General features: G+C 40.5%; 1 protein-coding gene across 15 annotated transcripts in view; it reads left to right on the top strand.

The window, feature by feature from the left end:
• KALRN (kalirin RhoGEF kinase) overlaps nt 1–22,034 on the top strand; it is a 497,542-nt gene that overhangs the window by 194,585 nt on the left and 280,923 nt on the right. For all 15 annotated transcript variants that reach the window (XM_035331506.1, XM_035331495.1, XM_035331496.1 and 12 more), the window contains 2 exons: nt 2,504–2,696; nt 6,465–6,977. In XM_035331506.1, coding sequence (XP_035187397.1) covers nt 2,504–2,696; nt 6,465–6,977 — 706 coding nt within the window. The remainder of the gene's footprint in view (nt 1–2,503; nt 2,697–6,464; nt 6,978–22,034) is intronic.

Below are 22,034 nucleotides of genomic sequence, written 5' to 3'. Positions count from 1 at the left end.
TAAACTGCATTGCCTATGGTGTTTCCCCACATTTATGTAAGCATTTTATACTTTCTCATAAATGTTTAGTTGTGTTTTTACAGACAGTTTTTAAATATTTTATAAAATTATTTAGATTTGCATAAATAGTTTCCTGAAAAGTAATATTTTGGAATTGATTCTAGACAGCTGAAGACTGTGTAGGTACCTGGAGATATCCACTAAGGCAAGCTCCTTACACAAACATAGCATAGTAGATGGTTTCTGCCCTGAAGAGTTTATAATCTGAATAAATAATTTTCTTATCTCCCTCTTCTGGCTACTGGATCTCTGTGCTGAGAGTCTGAAGAAAAATCAGTCCTTCAAAAAATCAGTTCAGTATAACAGGAATCGGTGACTTGGCAGAAGTTACGGAAGACCCCATAAAGCTTTGCAAGAAAAAACAACACAAACCCCCTATTCAGCCCTTTCTGATTTGATTCTTTGTCTCAGCTCTAGTTCCAAAGGGCAAGAGGTAGTAGCAACACCAACAAAGCTTCTTTGACAGCCTTTTTTGGCATTAGTTATAGAAGGATCAGATGTCTGACCTTTCAGCACTAGGTAAAAGGAGAATAAAAAGATCTATATTCCTGATGGTGCTAGGAAGTGCCTGGTCTGCCTAGTTTTTCTTTGCACAGACCGTTGTAAGCAGCATGCTCTGAGTGTGCCAATAACATTAAGGCAGAAGACCAAGCTCATTGGCTTTGACTGCTTCTTCCTGGCACTAAGTGGAGGCTGTTCAAGGTAGAGACCTCCCTTTTTATGGCAATGTACCCTTTACCATGGAGCAGTCTGTCTGCAAACAAACTTTTTTAGATCTTGGTAAGGACACCAAGGACTTCCATTTTTAAGTTAGATATGTTAATCCAATGTGCCTCCTATGAAAAATACCCCATCTTCAATTTAGAGAGCTTTACGGAGTTGTTTTCAGTGAGATATATAGGACTTGGATCTTACCAGCAGAGTGCGTTAAGGATGCAGGGAGGTAGAATATAGTGAAAATCATCCTCTGTGTGTGCACTGAGAGTGTTCATGTGGAGGCTAAACAGTCTTACAGTTTCCGCATCATAACCATGCTTAATAATATCTGTCAAGCATATTTTTAATTCATTTTAGCAATATCAACACTTGCTATTTTGAAGTATCTTCCACATGCCTTTATATCGACAGTATTGATCCTATTTATAATGATGACCAGTTTGCAGAAAGGCCATGGGTGCTATATTCATGTATTAAAGAGGATTTCTTGTTCTGTACCTCACTGTTGCACAAATTATGTTCATGTTCTGGCACGTTTCTCTTCTTATGCTGCTGTTCTTTCAGTTAATATCTTCCTTTCTTTTTTCTACTCTCCCTTTCCTCTAGCAGCCTCTCCTTCCGGCTGTGACCTCTATTCCATATTTTAAAAATATATTACATTGGCAATTAGGCCATTCTGCCATTTTTAGTGCCTTGGCAATGAATTTTAATAATTACCATGCCAATACTATTACTGGGGGTGGGGAATTCACATTTTATGCAAGTGCTTGAGGCCCACAACAAATGCCAAAGCTCTCCAAGTTCAATGCTGTGCGTGGCAGTCAGAGCAGCAGGCATTTCCCAGTTCTAATCCATGGTTTGGACACTGCAGATGGGGGATGACACTTTTGAACCATATCCCTTTTCCTAAGAAGCAGTACTATGACCCTGGAAAAGCTATTCTGAAAGCTACCCAGATTTAAGTTGAATCAACATGTCCTTTCATCCTTTTTCCTCTCCTGTGAGTAAAAAAAAGAAGGCGTGTTTGCAAGCTAATGCTGTGGTGCTCTTGGTCCACATGCGTCTCTCAGGAGCAGGCCAGATAACCATCTTTAACTTCTGAAAAGGGAGTAGCACAGGCTGGAGGAAAGGTATGACTGAAGACTTTAAAAGACCTGCAACATTTGGAAGATCAATCAGGACAGAAAAGAGATGTAATTTTAATAATGCCCATGCAAAATCACAAAGACCTTCCTTTCATGGAATGATTGCTAGGCACCTTTATGGAAATTACAATTTTTTTAAAGTCCTTAACGAGGCCTTTAAAGATGAAGACACCCAAATTTACAGATGGCCAGCAATGTTAAGGCACAGGAACCTGCTTATTGGCTTTGGTTGTGGACTGAATTCAATAGGTTGGAAGCAGAATCTGTTGTGTACATTTACAGCTACTATATAGATACATTTGATTCTGGCTTTGATGGTAAGCATGTATATTTCAGTGAAAATTTGAATCGTGCATATTAGGGAAATAAGAGATTAAACTCTAATGTATATATTTGACTTCATGTAAATTAGATTATTGCAAAACTCTTAAAATTCATATAGCCTTTATGCTTTACTCTTTTGCCTTTAATTTTCAGTATATCTTTCCTTGCTTTGCTCTCCAGCATTGAATGCTATCAACAAAAGTCTCAGTGTGACTGTACACAATATTAATTATCTTGACATGCTTTTATTCCTACAGCGAAGATGTCTGTAAACGAGGATTCACTGTTATTATCGATATGCGGGGATCAAAATGGGATTTGATCAAACCTCTCCTAAAGACCCTTCAAGAAGCCTTTCCTGCCGAGATACACGTTGCCCTGATTATAAAACCTGATAATTTCTGGCAGAAGCAGAAAACCAACTTCGGCAGTTCCAAGTTCATCTTTGAGGTGAGAGCCACATGAGGGATGTATGGCAAAGCATTATCCCTGATAAGAAATGTTCTTCTGGGGAAAAAAATCTCAGACCTGGAAAGAAAAATATGACATTTAGGACTGCTTCCCAGAGGGCTTTGTGCCTGTCATAAGGTGGCCTTCTGAGCACAATTGTGGAGTGGGACACACATTTCACCTCAGAGGTACACATGTGTGGTTCACATTGGTGAGAGTTTTTCTGTGGGTTTTATTTTTGGTGGTGGCATTCAACATTCCTTTGTTTCTTTTAGCAGAAGCAAACAAAAAACAACCATCAAATCAGACAAAATGCTAAAGACAAAGTTCTCTAGCTGCTAATGTATGGGTTTGTTAGTTGACCTCTATCCAACTTCAGATAATGGCTCTTTTAATAAAAGACATTTAGATTAAATTCATCTATATATTGTCACCACTTTAATTTAATTGCAATTTACAATTCAGGGCTAACAATAACAATTCATATTAATGATTAGATGCCTCAGGCAGGTTCTCTGAGAGGTAACCAATACACGTCACTGCATAATTAAAGGGAATTTTACTGACTTCGTCATCTGTGAAGACAAATCTGCAATGTTCTCTTAGTGCTTCTTAGCTTTCTGGGAATTTCAGCTTCTCACTCAAAGAGAAGCAAAGCTCAGGTGTGTGAAGTGCTCATATATCAATAATGCCCAGCCATGGGTAAGTCACTTTTTTTTTTTTTTTTTTTTTTTTTTTTTTAATTCACTGCGAAACAATTGTATAGTTGACTGTCTTACCAGTATACTAATTTCAGAGAAATTAATTCAGTGCAATGAGACTGGCGATGCTACCTGTGGGCAGTGAGAGGGATCAGGGCAATGGGAAGGAGAAGGGAGATGCAGGGGTTGCAAAGGAACAGGGAACAGGAGGGAGCTTGTGCAGAGACTCATAACAGAAGAGCTGCTGGGTGTGAGGAGGCTTCTGTTTCACTTATATGGGGACACCAAGGGGCAGTCCCACAGAAGCCCAAAGAAAGATAACTTACGCATGTATGCCCAACACTAAATTTCAATCCTTCAGTGCTTTAATAACCAAAACCTAGAGGCAAAGTAACAGAGTTCAAATGCATATTTTTAGATCATTTGTTTGTTTTAAAAATGATTTCATTTTTTCTGAAGGCTTGTCTTATATTTTGTATTGTGTGGGGTTGGTGTGATGATGAAGAGTAAACTGTGGTCAAGCTATTTTTTATAGTTACAGCTCTGAGTCTGTATTGTGTTAAAAGCTCTGGACTCATTTGCTGTACATGCTGGCACAGAGTAAGGATATTTTTAATTTTGTGCGTGTGCCTTTGAACCTCTGTCTGTCTGCTGGGCTGTTCACATGGATGCCTGTAATGGTGCGCAACTTCTGGGGACCAGAGGAAGAGAAAGTCAGATCTCTGTTGGACAGTTTTATGATTTTAAAGAGCTACTTTAAGCCATGGCCCACAGTACAGTAGATCCACTGCAATACAGCCTCCACAGTGCAGGAGCTTCTGTTTTAAGGGTTTTTTGTCGTTGCTCTTTTTTATCAGTAGCCTCTGATGCTGGGGCAGCTCATGCTCTACATAAGAGCTGTGGTTATTGAATAAGCATCCCAGGCCAATATGAGTCACATTTATGCGAGGCAGCACACATGCACCCTCTTTGCACTGAACCACCCTGGTGATTTCCCACAGCTCGGATCAAGCACTAGGTACTCAGCAGGAACACACTGCAGTGGAAGGCAATGGAAGTCTCTGTTGAATTACCCCATGCACAAACTTAAGCTACCAGCGTCAGTTTTAAGGCCAAATTCTGCTTCTGGGCTTAAGGGAAGCATTATGCATGTGCCAGGGCAGAGCGTGGCCCTTGGTGGAGGCCAATGCTCTGGATTTTGTGTTGTGAGCTGCTGGCAGAAAGATTCTGTTACAGTATGGAGAGTGAAGCATGCCCTGCAGTTCCTCACACCCAGAAAAAAGGAGAAAAAAATAAGTTTGGTTGGTGTATGTAGACTCCAAACTTTCTGTCATTTTAAGGAATAGATCAGGCAGCTTACAGCATTAACTCAGAGTTGTTTTCAGGATTATTTTCTTTCTCCTGACAAAAGAGTTTAAATAGTGGGCAGTGCTTTTTAAAGTGATTTTTAAAAGAAAGATGGGTGAAGCCTGATATACAGTTACTTTGTCTTACCACATACCTGCCAAACTAAGGTTGTTTTCATGAGAGTCTCAAGAACTCCTTAGAGAAACAAATCTGAATAAAGACATTTGCTACAGAAGTCATCAAGTGAAAAGCCTTTCTGACATATTCTCATGTCAAATTCTCAGTATGATAAGAGCAATGTTGCCTTAATGAAAAATACTGCAGGGGGAATGCCCAGGTATTAAGGGAAGTCTTTTCTTGACAGCTAAATTTTAAAAATAATTATCTTGAAAGGGTTAGTGTTCAGAGATTTAGAAATTTGAAATCCCTCTGAAGCTGCATGCTTACCTTCCCATTGTTTGTCAGCTCTTCCCCCTTCCCCAGACCAAGGAACTTTGCAAAAGAGCTGTAAAATAATCTTTCTGCTGAACCTATGTTCAATAGAATCCCCGTTTTTTTTACATTTCAGAATGCCTGATGTATTTAGCTGGATAAGAATTGGAAGAAAGGCCTACTATTAACTTAAAACCAGTGGACAGCCTGCTATTTTGGACATAGTTCAGGATAATGGAGAGAACTTAAGTACTTTTCTTTATAGGTGACTTTTTTGAGATTGCTGTGATTATTGGGTGTCTCCACTTCTGAAGAGCAGAAACTCCGATATTCTTTAGAGGCACTATTTTTAGGGCATAGACATGCAGCCACTGGTGAACATTGCAAGCCTTGAAGGGTTACCGACTTGAGTGTTAACATGACAGCACCAAAAATCTCTAGTATAACATTTGAAACCCTATGCTTATGTTTCAGAAAAAAGTACTTTGTCTAAAAGAAAAAAAATGGGAAAAGCCATCAGTTGTTGGGTACTTAAACTGTAATCTGCTTTCTAGGCACCCAGAGCATTTCTCTGTCACTGATTACTGAGTCTAAATGAATCAAAACCATTTCTCATTGTGTATGATTCATGATCAGTTCTTTCTATTAGCAATAAATTAAAATTATTAATACTCCGGTGACATTTCGCTTTTACATTGATTTTGGTTTAATTGCATTTGAAATTACTAATATGAAAGAGCTCTGCCTGTGGCAAAAGCCAACCGGAATAATCTGGAAGGAAAAAATAAAAAAAGTGCATATTGTATGTTTTGGCAGGTCACAAGACCTGGTTAAGTTCAAGTGCCTAAAACTTTTGCTGCTGCACAGCCACTAGCCTGAATGTAATGCAAATCACAGAATCCCTGTAATACCATATACATGTTTAATGAATAATCATGTCCAGATATTTAACAGATGTAGGAAGAAGTCTTCAGTGTCTGACTAGATTAAAGTAATCTATGGCAGAAGCATTCTCATGATAATTTTTTGAAGGAAAGTCTGGTTTAAAAAGGCAAGCATTATTCCAGTAAATACCATGTTGTTAAATAAATAAATAGAATCAGTGCTATTAATAGAAAGCTTTTTAATCCAATTAATTCTTCAAAGTTAAACATCATCCTCAGCATCTTTTACAATGTTGTTGCAATTATGTATTGATGAGGAAAATAATCATTTTGTGCCATTTATGGATTTTGCTGTTATTTCTCCTTAGTCACAAATTCTAATGCTGTCATTTTCTCTTCCTTAGACAAGTATGGTATCTGTTGAAGGCCTGGCAAAACTCGTAGATCCTTCTCAACTGACAGATGAGTTTGAAGGATCCTTGGATTACAACCACGATGAATGGATAGAGTTGCGTGTCTCCTTAGAAGAATTTTTCAACAGTGCCATTCATCTATTATCAAGACTGGAGGACCTCCAGGAAATGTTGGCTAGGAAGGAGTTCCCAGTTGATGTCGAGGGCTCAAGGAGGCTGATTGATGAGCACACACAGCTTAAGAAAAAAGTGATTAAAGCTCCCGTGGAAGAACTGGATCGTGAGGGTCAGAGGTTATTACAATGCATAAGATGCAGCGATGGTTTTTCTGGTAGGAACTGCATTCCTGGAAGTGCAGACTTTCAAAGTCTTGTGCCAAAGATCACCAGCCTTTTAGACAAGCTGCATTCCACCCGACAACACTTGCATCAGATGTGGCATGTCCGCAAGCTGAAACTGGACCAGTGCTTTCAACTCCGGCTTTTTGAGCAAGATGCTGAAAAGGTAAGGGAAAATCTGTTCTCTTCTTACTTTTACCTCGACTATCACAAGGGCTAATTACAGAAAAAGAAGTGATCATTTTCTTCTGTAATTAGACACATGAGGTATTCATCACAGGTGTAAATCTCATGTTGCCAGCTGATGTACTTTAAGTGACTGGTAAACTAAATTGACTGAACTAATTGTTGGATGTAGCAGACATAATGACATCCAAGAATAACCTGCCTGTGTCACTTTTGATGAAAGTTAATCTGCTTTTTTTGTGTCACAATGAGTACACTTGGTTGACGTCAGCACACGAATTGGGCCTTTTTTCCAGTTTCTTTTACAAAGCTTATGAATATATTTATCTACATGTCGCAGCACCTAAAGAAGAATTATTTTAGGGTTTGATCCACTATGATTATTGTTTGCACTTCTTGTGAGGCTGTGGGAAATTTGAAGTTTAAATCATCCTAATTGTTATCCCAAACGTTTTCATTTCCCCTATCCTAGGAAATCACAACAGGCTTTGCAACTGGTAAAATCTTTAGTAATGGAACTGAGTATCAAGGACATGGCCGCTTAGTTCCCACAGCATGAGATCTGAGAATGTGTTTAGGTTAAACATATAAACAGACCTAGAGAAAGCATTCTGAAATGATGACAGCAAGCAAAACTCTCTGTGACTGTTTTACATTAAATAACACATAAGGATGGCATTTGAGTTCATACCTGACACTGAGTTAGTGGCCAAGATTCCTGTTCACCAGCGTAAGACCTTATTTGAAAAATATTTAACATTAAATTATTCCATAGGGATTGCATTGCGACTTCATAGTTCTTAGACATTTGTAATGTGGCATATCAGCCTGAAGAGGACATAGGGTGTCTCAAAATGAAACACAGTACACAAAAGAATGTAGAACAGCAGAAGCACTGGTGAGTAACATGGCTTTAGGAAGCTGTAGTGTGTAGTACCACTGCAGAGTTACATCCCCACCACCTCCCTCTTCAGAAGACACTCATTTGGGAACCTGTACTAGATAATGAAGTCCCATATAAGCAAATCATAGCAGTTTGTCATGTTTGTTGAAAACACTGGCTAAAAAAACAGAGTTCCCTAACCAGGTTTCAGACACAACAACCCTTCAAACTTCAGCAATCCACAATAAAGTAGGCTTCTCGCTACTACTATTTGTCTGCTGTTTGTCACTGGAAGCATTTGCAGGTACCAATTTTGGTGAATTTGTTTTAGAAAACCATGTCATGCTGGAGTCTTGGCAGCCTCACTTTCTTAATACAGATGTGCTTGGCATCTCATTAGGTGTTTTTATAAGAAGTTCTTGCTGCACATTTGAAATTCTAGGCCACAGAAGTAGGGTATTCTCAGGGGGAAGTATTGAGCTCTTAGACTCTTGTTTATCTAGTCTGTTTATCCATCAAAAGTCCCAATCTCCAGATCTTCTCCCCTTAATGTATGAGCCAGTTGTTTCACTACCATGTCTGCCTGGACCCGGGAGGGTTAGCAAAAGAAATGCAGACATCATCTGAAGGGGCATCCCATTTAGTATGGTCTTCTAAATCAATTTATATAAATTTTAATTGCAAATTAATTTTATTTTTAAATGTCAGGGAGAAGCACGTTGCTGAAGCAAATACAATCTTCAGTACTGCAGAGAAAGGCACAGGACATTGGTTTTCTGTGCATGTACTAAATATCTCTAAGGTATGCTAGGACAGAAAAGGCACCATCATTGTATAATCAGTCCTCCTATTGGGAAAACCTTGAATTCAGATGAGTCTCTCTGAAATGAGAATCACTGCAGAATCACTGACAAATGCATAAGAGCAGAGTTTTTCTTGAAAATGCTATTTTCTTCCTCTCCCTTTTCCTTGTGTATGACACGCTATAAGCAGAGCACTTACTGCTGGCCTTCCCAGTGGTGGCTGCATTTCAGTCAGCTTGGATTTTCCATTTCTTTGGGATTTTTCAGATGACAAGTGCTTGCTAACCTAAGATCTTACTTTTACTAATGATTACTTGCTATGTTATTAACCTTATCACTTAAAAGCTCTCAGATCAAGTCAGTGTGAGGTTTTTGTTGCCCAGCACTTTTCTGCAGTGTTGAAGGAATTTTCTGAAATACTTTTTCATTTCTTTCTCCTGAACAAGCACAAACTGATGGTGTGATACAAGCCTGAGCACTGTGACAGCTGGGCTCTTTGCATGTGTTATTCTGAGGTTAAGTGCAAGGTTTAGGCAAGTCAGCAGGTACATGAAACTTTGAGGTGAAGACAGAAGCAGTGAGAACATGAATCCTGCTTTTTTCACGCTGGTGGTCTCGAGCAATTCCTGACTGACAAAACAGGTGTTTTGACCTCCTAGGTATCTCTTACTCATCTACCTCTCATAATCAATAAAGTAAACACACAGTCTTGCTTTGGCTTTTCTCAGTAGCTCTCCTTGCCTTCCTTTGATGACTTCTGCATTTTCCCAAGGAATAGAAAATACTTTGTTGCATTATTCTCACAAGTCAGTGTTTTTAATCTTTTTGGTTTGTGAAATTCTTCCTAAAATTCTTCCAGTGAAGGTTGCAAAGCCTTTTACTTCACATTTCACATAGGTAGACTGATGTAAAATATTGATGTGCTTATTCTCCTTTTGCAGATCTCTTTGAAGTAGTCTGATCATCTGAGACTGGAATGTACTTGTCTCATAAAAAGTTCAGAGCAAAACCCAGACTGAGAGCTGTCTCCACTATATATATATCCAGCACAGTGTGTCTGTGTTTTGAATTTTAAAGTTTCCGGTTATCTCTATTTGCTCACTTGAACTCTACCCTCTACTATGTAGTATGGTAGCAAAGCCATGGTCTTCATCTCCAGGGGAGAGGCACAGCTCTTACCCTATAGCCTGGATATGCCATTTAGCGCTAATGACAACTGTAATACCCGATAAAAGCTCAAACTCCGACACAAAATTCTGAATATAAGTAAGACATTAGGGCCTTGAAAAATATCTGTATTGTCATTGGGTGGTATTTTAGGAAAACAGTTCCAAAAGGTGAAAATGGACAAGGACTTTCCATTTTCTGGACACCTCTGATTTTAAAAATTTCAGCTGTCCTCATTGCCTGAAAAATTCTTAAAGATAAGATAGAAAAAAAGGGGGACACAAGATGGAAAAACACACAGTATTTTCAGGTAGTTTTATTTTTGAACCACTTGGTATTAAAATACTACATTTGTTCAAAGCAAATCAGACCACTTTTTTCCCTGTAGAAACCCTCTATTGGAACATTTATAAGTGACAGTCACTGGCTGGACACATTAATTATTCAAACTATAGGTATCACAACTTAAAGAAGGTCTGCATGCTTCTTTGCTAAGCATCTCATATCACTGGCAAATAAAAGGAGAGGGCAGCAGTCACAAAGCAGTGGGCGAGAGCCCAGTCGCCTGTGGAGAAACTTTGTCTCTGAGTCAGACCTTTGGTGTTTTATTTTCCTGTGCTGGGGCAGAGGGAGCGGAAAAGTTGGGCTCTGCCATGGGCACAGCGCAGTGAGATGGGATCACCAGATGGAGGCTGGAAGCTCCCCGAAGCTCAAGTCGGCAGGCAGGGCAGCCGCGCGGGGAGCTTTGGCAGAGTGCTGCGAGGAAGTTCACATGCTGTGCAGTGCCGACTGTAATGATCTGCTGATAAATAACACATTTCAGCTGCAAGTGGAGCCCCAGCTCTCACTGCTCGGCAAATTAATTCCTCACCAGCTAATATACTTACATACATATAGATGTACACAAGTCTGAAACGAGAGCTGAGCCTTCACTGTGTTTTTATGCAGTAACAAGGAAAATATTTTAGTGATCAGTTACATCAAAAAAATGTGGTCCAGTCCAAACTGAATATTGTTTTAAAAATAAAATAAAAATGAACATAGATCCAACTATTAGAACTATCTGAGAAATGCTAATTGGTTGGTTGAAATCTGGACAGGGCAAAGAATTCAGGCAAGAGTCCACATGTTTTGTACTTGAATAAATACCAAAAAAAGACAAAAAATCATCCTTACACTCTGCACTTTCCAGACCTTCTGGAAATCATTTGTAACTGGCACCCAAATTGACTTTTGTAGGAATTTCCCCATCATTTTGGGTTTGTTCCATATCAATTTTACTACCCCTGCAAGTATGTGAATGAAAAACAGTTATCATGATGTAATCAGTGTTGTCCACATTAAAATAGATTATATAGTCATCAGCTGGACTGAACCTAGGGTCTCTATTACAAACCTGTAACACCAGAGCAAAGACAGAGCAGGCTGCTGTAAAATCACTGGGGTCAGCTTCTACCAAGAGCCAGAGGAGGCTCTGCATGATTGTTTGGTCGCCCTCTCTCCTTCTGCTTTCTGCCTTTCCACAGAGTCCACAACACAAGCTCCAAAAAATGGCAACGGTTGGTGGAAAATGCAATGAGTGAATTTCACTGGAAGCTTGTGGTAGGAGAAATATTTTGTTTGGATAGGGCCAGCTTTGTGGAAAGTCTAGTGGCAAACCACTGGCCACATCAAGTCTTCAGGGGGCAGTGTAGCAGCGGGCTTGCAGTCAAAACCTTCTGCACATCCACACTAAAGCTTCCCTTTGAAAAGGATAGCTCAGCTTGTGATTTTCCCTGTGGAGTAGCTCTGAGAAGCTGTGCTGGCTGCCAGGGGCTGCCATGGTGCAGCTGCTCTGCGGGTGGCTGCAAAGAAGGAGCAGAGGGCTCCCTGCGGCTCCTACCCCACCACGGCCGTCGCTCCCATTTCCCAGACAATGTGACTGGTCTGGGATGATGGGAAGACTTCAGTAAGCGTAAGAGTGATCTTATGGTAAAAGACACTTTTAGAGAGGGGGAGGACTAAACAAAAGGGCCAAGAGGGGAATGAGGTGGGATAATAGTGGCACTAATTCCTCTGCGTCCCACTGCCGTGAGGGACGAACAGTGAGAGCACAGCACCAAGGAGCAGATGCTGCATCCCTCTCCTCACATGCAGTGTTGCTTCAGGCCTTTTCCTCTGCCTGGGCTCCTTAAATAAGGGAACTGTTTTACCAGATAGGCTCTATTAGACTCAGCCTCCATTTAGTCAAATAAATAATGGGGCACTTGGTTTCTGAAAGAGGAAAATCACAGACACACAGTCTACCGTTTACAATTATTCTGAAGTGCCAGATGAAATGTAGGAGTTCCTGGTTTGCAATCTAATTTAACACCATGCAGAGTTAGTCTAGAAGAATACAAAGAACTTCTAGCTTCACAATGAAGTCAAAGCAAGAGAAGATTATCCAGTAACCGTATAGTCTGAGTATCTGAGCCATGCTTATGCTATTATTGGAGCATTACATCTGCCAAAGGTTTATGTTCCTCAGAAAGAAGGAATGCTGTGCAAGCTATTCGTTGTCTAAAAAGATGCAGGATAAGTTTGATGGGGAAAGAAAAAAAAAAAAAAAAAAAAAAAAAAAAAATGTAGAAATTTACTCTTTGGTTTAGGAAAAAACGGTGGTAGGAAGAAAGAACCAGTGAAATCTTGCTGTATGAATGAAGGGAGACTGTCAGTGTATTTGTGACTGCGTGATACATATCCACATTAACCATTTCATACATTACTTCCCCTTATACTGCACTTTAAAATTCTGATGCTGTATGTTCTGTAATAAAATGCATTACAAATCTGATGATATGATCCTTCTTGCTAATGGGAGCCAGTTTATTTTATTACAGTCCATTAAGCAGGGGAATTGTAACTGCTCCTTTAGTCAAGTGAAGCTGTTTGGAGAAGCATTTCTAAGAAATGTAGCTGACTTTCTGGAAGAGCAGCATTAGAAAGATTAAAAAGATCAGCAATATCTTCACCTCCTTCCTCGTTTCCCTTCATCTCTACTTTTCCTTCTTGCAGCAGTGTCAAAACACTCTGGAATACATATACATATATACTGCATATATACTGCATATAAGTAGATGATAGAATTTTCTTATTTATACGATGTCATTATTAACCCTTAAGGATTTGTGTAACACCAAAAGGCACAGCACCTGGGACAGACTCCTCTGACTGAGATAAAATCTACTCAGTGAAAGAACATGTTACCTCTCTTATTTTTTCACCTCTCTTATTTCACTTCTGGAAGCACTTGCTTTCTTTGGTCTGTTCTACATGCCATATATGCGATTGCCTCCACAATTTTGTGTGAAAAGTTGGCTTAGAAATTAGTAGAAAGGGGTTGTGTCCCAGGGAGCAAGAATGGGAAGTGGTGAGGGAAGCACTCAGAAGCTGATGGAGCTGTCGTGTGAAATGAATGCAAAATCAGTAAGTTCTGGGATGTGCTTAATTAGGACTGGGGAGCAGGCATGTTAGGAGGGGAAAGAACCAGAACTGGGATAATAACAAGAGCATGTCCTTAGTGTCTTGCACTGAGGAGACATATATATGCCCCCTGTGCTGTTTCACTGGGAAAGGATTTGTTATTGAATGAGCGTATTTAACTGTTAACAGTAATAATCATGCTGGCATAATAAGCATGGATTAGACATGGATTTTTGCGTAGGATTTAGATTTTATTGAAGCTCCATGAGTACCCCATTGGTGTACAGAACTCAGCGTGCCCTGGATTTTCCACCTAACTACTTACACCATGAATATCATAACAGCACAGTAAGTGAGCATCACAGTAAGGAGCTTTCCTGGAGATTTTGAACACAGGGGGTGTTGTTAGACCTGAAGTAAGCTCCATAAGACTTCCTCAATAAAAGGAGTCAATAAGCTTAGTGTCTTTCTTCAGAAGCATTTGACTGAGGATCTACATGAGGCTCATTTGAGCATGTTACTTTCATTCTTAGCCCATCCCAAATGCCTGTGCAAAGGGTAGTGGTCCTGAGGTACAGGTAGTACCTCAGGGTAATACTGGGAGAGGCACAACACTGGGGTCTGTGCTTGTGAAGATGTATGTGTTTGCAGAGAGCTTTGTAAGAAGAGTGACCAAGAATTTGACTAAGCACAAATGAAATCCCCTGCCCATAACCCCAGAAACAGAGTTCTCAGAGATCACAAGGGTTTGATTTGTTGTTGGTATCTAGACCTCTCATTCCAAAGCAGCTATGTCTCTCTTCATCAGGTAAAGCCACTCAGTTTCAGGCTTAACCTGATAACATTTTGACGTCTCCTTAAGAAAGCAGTGCCTGGTCCTGTAAAGCAGCAGTAGCCTTACTTTCCATTGGAATTAGCGGAAGACTCTCATGGTCTCTGTAAGAGCTCCCACTGGCAGGTATTCAGCAAGCCCATGTTGTTAGAGCTCTGTGTGCAGGAGCCATGCAATTCTGTATGACTCCAGCACCTCTTGAAGCCACCATTTCTAGCTACTGTCTCTGGTCAGCCTTACTGATGGCTGGATTAGCATCTTTGCCACCTACTCATAGACATGGGACCTTGCTTCCAGCTGTCAGTGCTGGTGCCCTACGTGATGTTCCAGTTATGTAAGCACACATTTGCAACGCTATGGGCACCTTGATTTGCCAGGGCTTGTATTAGTCCTAATGTGAGAAAAATAGGCTTTGAAAATCTTACTGACACAATTGGTTTTATTTTTAAGCTACAGAAACAATACAGAGATCTCTTTATTTATGGATCTGAAAAGGAACAGAGGTATCTTTGTGAACAAAGATTGCTTAATTGCAACACCTAGTCAACGTATTTTAAGTTGCTTTACCTTCTCTTTCTCTGCTTTTTCTCATAAATATGGACTCTTGTACAGAGCACAGTGTCTGTTCTCTTCCAAAATTGTGTTTCCATGTCTGGTACCTACTCTCTCATACTGCTAGTGAAAAATTCTTTCTTTTATAATCTGAAGTTTCCTCTGATATATGGTGCCTTTTTTGGTATAGAGATTCTCACTAGATGGCTGTTCTTCCCCATTCATATTATCAGGCTTAGGATGCCAGGGTGGGGAAGGGAAGTCAGCTATCAGCCAAATAAGCTGCTATGTAAATAGAAGATCATCGAGGACTTACCGTCACTCCTGTCATTCTTATGCCATTCTTGGTATTTAAGCCCACTCTGAAACAAAGATGACAACAGAGGGGATGAGCCCCATGTTCAACATAAAGTGTTTGCTCTGACACAGAATTGCTAATATCAGGCAGAACATAGAAAATGGGTACAGTTACGTTCCTAAATTGCTGAACTGGCGGACACCATCTAAAAATATCAGATCTTAAAACATTGGAAGGATAATTATATAGATGACATGTAAAGGAGGCTGAACTTGAGACTGAGCTGGGTGCACAGACAGCAGTTAAGTGCACGTTTATGCAGCACCTAGCACAGTAATAGACTGAACTGGGCCAGGGCATTGGCTGTTTCCAGCAAAGAAATGCAGCTTTTCAATTGAAAAAATGCCCTTGCAGATGTAATGGCATGGAAACGTTCCTTCTGAATACAGATACATATCCACACAAGATTTAGGTTGCTTTAGTATATTACCGAGAATATCCAGCTTCACTTAAGATGTTTTGTGTAAAACATTTCTAATAGCATCAAGTACAAACGACCAACACAGAAAATTCATATCAAAGATAAAACCTGTGTATCCATTCTTAAAAATCTTTATTTCCATAAATGAACCTATGCCAGCTCTAATCACTTTTCTTTAATTACATCATGCATCTTAGAATAAAGGAGGCTTTAATAAAACAGGTGAGAATTGAAAGCTTGCAACAATAACTCTATTGTGACAGCAGTTTTTCATTAATTTTCAGTGTTTATTCAAAAGTGTCCTGTATCATGTTCTTCGTTTCTTTCTTTTTCTTTTTTTTTCTTTTTTTTTTTTTTTCCCATTTTAAGATAATAGAATTCTTGCTACTGAATACTGTTTCTGCTCTGTCTTAAGGCAAGTCAGTGCTCTCTGTTTTGGATAAGCCACTATTAGATGGTCTGATGCAGCTGAATAAACAGTATTATATTCTGAAACCATATTTTCTGATACTTTTTTTCTGAGGCTCAGTGGCAGCAGAAAAGGGCTTAGGCTCATGGATACCCCAAAGTACTAGGCTTGCATGATCTCAAACTTTTTTTTCTTTTTTTTTTTTTTTTTTAAAGAAACACAGTTTGCCTAGAAACAGAAAAATAACAAGGGATGATTGCACACAGAATGTGCACTGACAGTCTCTTGTGATGGTGTCAGCATAGATGTCATGTGCTGAAGAGATTTCAGAGTGGGATAAACACCTTCAATTTTAGTGGGCTCTGAGGATGCTGCTAAACTGTGTATAATCTTCAATGCCCCTCTCCAAGTCATGGACATGAAAGAATTGTTGGGGAACCAGGGGGTAAAACACTTCAGCATCTATAAAGACAATTTATTTACAAATATCTTTAATAGAAAAATGAATCCTGTGTAGCCTATATCTTGCAGTTAGAAACCTGCATGCTGGGACTTCCACTCATTGCAGGCTATAGCTCTGAATTAAAGATGCAGCTAGCTGGTGTCTGCTCTGTTTAATATGAAGTAGGATTCTAGCAGGTTGCTAATGCCATCCTCAATTTGTTGCCGACAATCTAAAGTGAAGAGTTGTTGGAGCAGGAAGTAATCATGGGGGGCTCTGTGGGAACTGTTCATTACTTTGACCACTGCTGGTCACACTTAATAAGATCCTGTTCTTGGTATCTGTAGGAAAGAACAGATTTTGCAAGATCAAGAGATCATTATAGAAGATTTTAACTTCCCTCAAAGCACAAACAGAGCTCATTTCTGCTAATTAGATTGTAAAATCAAAATGTCTTCTTTATTAGTAATGTACCAAAGGAGCTTCTGGATTTTTCACCGTGTCAAGCTTCTATCCTTCTATTTTCTTTTTTATCAGGCAAGGCCACAGGGGGTCTTCCTCTGCATACCAATTGCACTATGAACATTTGCTTTTCTGCCCTCCCATCCACCAGTAGAAAGTTCAGGGACAAAGCTAATAACAACAGGACAAATCCACAAGTACGTGCCAATTGCTTTGTGTAGCTCCTACAACTGAAAGCCACTACAAACCCATTTTTGCCATCTGGTTTGAGGAAGTGTGGGATTGCCTTGCCTGCTAAGCAAAGCAGTAGAGGTAATTGAATAATACTCATCAGAAATCTTCCCAGTGGATGTTTTTCTAGTGGTGTCACCTACCATGTTACAACCATTTGTTTCTCTGTGGAGGAAGTGACAGGACTCCTTTTGGAGCCCACCGTTGATATTTCTGTTTCTGCTGCAGTGAGTCTGAAGTTGGTTTGACATATCAGAGGGTACAAACTTCCTTCCATAACATTTCTACAACTGGACCTGAGTTTAGACTCCATGAGCAAGGCACATAACAGTTTTCTGAATTCCATTTGCGGTTCTGATTTTTTAGATATCGACAGCTGTCCATCAAGAGGAGCAATCATCTGCCAGAGACTGATTGCTGTTGAGCTGGATCAGCTTTGGAGCAGCAAAATGAAAGTACAAAGAATGCAAGGTTCAAAGCAAGAAATGGGGAATTAAAAACCACAGGGGTTAACTGCCTTTCCTCCTGTCACACAGGAAGTCTGTCCTGAAGTAGGAGTCCTGATATGATGTGTAAAATAGATATCTCAGTGCTTTCCATCTTTTTGTATCAATTCATCCTGCCCCATGCAGCCAAATCTGCATTTTATTTTATTTTTTTCAGGCAGCTAAATATGTTGCCTCCACAGCACTTAGAAATGAACCCTATCTTTTTGATGGGTGTGTAAAAACAGTAACAACTCTTTGCTCCACTGCTACAGCTAGGGATGAGGAAGACCTGCGCATTACCTTCATGCTAAGTGTGCCCTGTAGCATAGTTATAGCGATTTACGGCACTTATTATCCAGCTTGCACTGGATACAACACGGCTGTGACCTTTCAAAGTAAGAGGGCAGAACATTAGCTGAGTGATGGCATAGTTCCTGCTTTGTTTCCTAACTCTGGCAGCGAACACCTTGCAGTCCGTCCGCGCCTAACTGTAAGGAAACAGCTCTGAAGCCCGCCGTTATTGGAACTGGAACATGGTGTGCTGTACTATTTGTAGTTTCCTGCTGCCGACATTGGATATGCAGTTACTATTCCTCTTGCTTCCTCCATGAACATTAGAATGGATCCAAAAATAATTGAAGGCAGTATGTTCTGATAGAATATTTTTGCATTTGCACAAATTTCCTCTTTATTTCTGCTGCCAATTTTGATATAGAGCATTTTGAAGCTGTTTCAGCTTCTCCAACTTGGCACCACTGGGAGGCACAGGAATGCTCCCCTGATCAGTATGGCAAGAGAAAGCATTTTGGCATCTGAATACAGACTTAAAACTCATTTTTTAGGCACAAGTATGGATATTATAACCAAGACGTTCTGCTTTAACTAATGAAGGCAAGGAGACCCAAATGCTCTAAAGGGCAAGGAAGCCTACACATGTAGAAAAAGAGAAGAAAGCAGATTTTTTTTTTTTTTTTTAATTGCTTTGATCCTCAAGAAGGTTAGGTGCTGAAAGCCTAGCTGTCAGGAAATAATGCAATTACACTGTGTATGAGGTTAACAGACCTATTCTGCAGCATCTTTCAGAGGTATCTATGTGATTATTCCTAAAAGAACGTTTTCCTGGCCTGGATGAAATGCTTTAAAGAGTTTAGGTTCTTAAAAGTATATCTTAAATTAGGCTTCATATCTATTTATAGGGAACACACGATGGTGGGTATGCAGTCAAGAGGGTGCCTCCTCAGGATCCGGTGATGGCTGAAGAGGTGAAGCCAGCAGCACAGTCAGTGGTTGGTTTCCAGCAGAATCAGTGTCACTTCAGACCAAGATGCTTCTTGCATACCATATGCATTATGAAAAAAAAAAATCAGAAATGTTTTCTTGAACCTTCATGTATTACCAAAATTGTGATGCCTTACTTCTAACACAGGCACTGAAAAGGTGTTGCAAGCAAAAGAGTGTCAAGTTGAGAAATTTTACTTAGTTTATTGCTAATCAACACACATGTCTGATCTTGGTAATGGTGATGAGAGCAAAAGTAGGACACAATGAAACAGTCTCAATTTCCCCTATTTTTGTCATGGTTTATAGTCAGTCCATCAAAATACTTCTGGCAAGGAAGCAGGCAGTGGAGGAAGTCAGGGATAATGTTTGCACAAGTTTCTTTTTGCCAGTATTACAGCTACTCTCCAATTGTTAACATTTTCCTGATGCTGTGTTCTTTAGTGTCCCTATCACAGTGTGGGTCGCCTCTGGTCCCTCAGGGGTGTCCGTGCCTCCTGTGCCATCGAGCCAACACACACACACACACCCCTGAGAATGTCTTCAGTCCTCAGCTGCTGCCATTTTCTTCCCCAAATGCTGTATCTGGGCACCCCTCTGGCTGATGGGCATTTTGGTGTGATGGCTGGGTGCTGGCATGTGGTGGTTTTCCCTACCAGGGTGGCTCATGGCCTCCTCCTGCTGCCCCACTGTGCAAGCCCTTTTTGGTGCCCATTGTACAGCAGCATAAGCAAGCACCATTGTTAGAAACCCCTGCTCCTCACCAAATCAGCTTTCACAATCCTTGTGACTTGGAGTGAGATGGATTTAAATCTTTTCAGCAGCAAAACTCTTCACTGAGGTAGGCCCTACGGCAGTCCTCTGTAAACTGGGGAGCGGGAGCAGCAGCACTGAGGACTAGTGTCACCTGAGCTCGTGTCCTGAGGTGGGGAACACATCCACCCTCACAGCTTGCCAGGTTTGCTGGTGTAGAGGGGAAACATGGAGCTGTCTGGCTTATGGGATGTGGAAATAGCCAGGGTACAGCCCACTTGCTGCAATGGGGCCTGCTGGAAACACCCCGAATTCCAGCAGTAAGCTGGTGCCTTTGGCTGTCCTTCTGCACAGAGATGCTGGCTCCAGCACCAAGATTTCATGACTTGTCCGGAGTTAAAACCTGTGATTAGCCTACAGCTGTATCTCTGGGCTTTAGACATGGGTAATTTTGGTAGGGGAAATGCCACGCTTGTGATACAAAACAGTAAACATCTGTCTGGCTGTTTTGTTTGTAGTGGCAGCTATTTGGAGTTGCAGGAATGTCACACATGCTGGGAATGGAACCAGAGCCTATAAAAGCACCAAACTCATACAGCATTTTCAAGTGAATGAAGTTTACTATATATCTCCCAGATTCTGAACACTGAGAGGAAGATTTCCTCATCTGGGAGAACCACTCCGATCTCTTCATAATTTATATTGGTTGTTGTTGTTGTTTTGGTTTTGTGTGTGTGTGTGTGTGTTTTGTTGTTGTTGGTTGCTTGGTTTTTCCGCCCATTCATGTGAATGCTGTTTTTTTTGTTTCTTTTAGTATTACATTCACTATGTAGCCAATGCATTGATTTGCACTTAGGCAGTACACAGTTTTCTGCAGATGAGTTATGCTTGGGAAAGGCAGTTTCCATTCTAAGGAACAGAAAATTCTTTCCAAGAATGCCTGAGTGTTTGGTGTCTCCAAGTGCGGTGGAAAGGCACAATATTTCACAAAAGTGAAGCAAACACGGGGATGCATAAAATACGCCCAGATAACATTAGTCATATTTATGTATTCAGTATCTGTAATTTTCTCCCACCTCCAACAATAAAATTATTGCTTCTCTATTCAGCATTACAGGAATCTCATGCCTTACTCTGTGCATGACTGTGCCTTCATATCTCTCAGGAAAAAAAACACGTATCTCTTACTCTGGTATTTAGTAGGAAAATTCAGCATATGTTAGAAGGGGTGCTCTGACATTAATACAAAGCTATTTGTCACGTCACACATCTAGCTAATTTTCTAGTGGGTTGACAGTTGGGCCCATTGTCTGGAATAATTTAATGTGCTGTAGCTTAAACTTACTTTACTCTATGAATCATATACACAGATATTTATAATGGAAAAACTGTGTTCATGCAGTGTTGAGGTTACACAAATACAGCTGTAGGTCTGAATCTTCAGCTGGTGTAAATTGGCTTCATTGGCACAACACCAATTTGCCCTGGCTGAGGACTGTGCCGAACACATGTGAAAGGGAAAGATCTGGCTGAAGTATCGGTTTGTCTGTCACTGTGAACAAGAGACTAACACAGAAACAAGCACGAATTTGTGTTTAGGCTTTGGTTTAGAAAAACGCTTAAATGTATGCTGAGCTCTATTTTAAACCTTTAAGAATTTTGATTTAATTAAGGATGTATGTTACAGAGTGGAGATGGGGATTTCAGTCAATTGGGAATTCTCATGCATTGAAGCAGTTGTCATCAAAATTTTCATCAGAAGTTCTCCTTGGGTTCAAAAAATTATTCTGGGCCAGCACAGTCCCACCAGAGAACAGCCATTCTCCTAGTGGCCTTCTGTGTGACCTGCCCCGTGTCAGGCCCCGTGGGCACTAATTAGTGTAGTTGACCCTAACCAGCCTCATCTGGGTCCTCCCCAACAACTACTCATGGGCCTGGAGCTTCGTTTCAGCTCAGCTGTGGGATATTGGCCTACAGCCCTATCCCACCTGGCCATAGGCTTTGCTGAACACCATGTGGATGTATGGCCTGGCTTTCTGGCATGATCTGGGACCTGTTTTGCTCCTGTGGACCTCCCCTGTGATGAATTTCTAGATTTAACCTGGCTGCTCTCGGGGCTTGGGGTCTGTAGGGTGGATTCTGGCTGAGGAGTCCTCAGCCTGCTGCTGGGTCATGGCTCCCAGCTCCTCATCCCTTAGGGAGTGGCTGGCCTGGACACCCACCATCAACTCGCTGTTCTGCTGAATTTAGTCCCAAGGCTGGAGCAGGGAGGTTTCCTGTATTTCAGTTAAATGGGTTTGTTTGTTGGAATGCTCGGTCTTTTGCAGTGGAAGACTTTTGGCTCTTCTCATATACCTCCTTTGTGGAGGTGTTACACACTTTCTGGTTCTTTCCAGATCTGTAGGAGACCTAGTATGGCCTGTTCCGATTAAACTGTAGTTATGTTTCTTGTTTAAAGGCACTAGAGATTTTTTAATATTGTTATTATTTGGTTAATTGTTTTTTATAAAGGTA

This window comes from Oxyura jamaicensis, chromosome 7 (assembly GCF_011077185.1).
Source record: "Oxyura jamaicensis isolate SHBP4307 breed ruddy duck chromosome 7, BPBGC_Ojam_1.0, whole genome shotgun sequence".
NCBI classification, from domain to species: domain Eukaryota; kingdom Metazoa; phylum Chordata; class Aves; order Anseriformes; family Anatidae; genus Oxyura; species Oxyura jamaicensis.
This window is presented reverse-complemented; position numbering and strand designations above follow the sequence as displayed.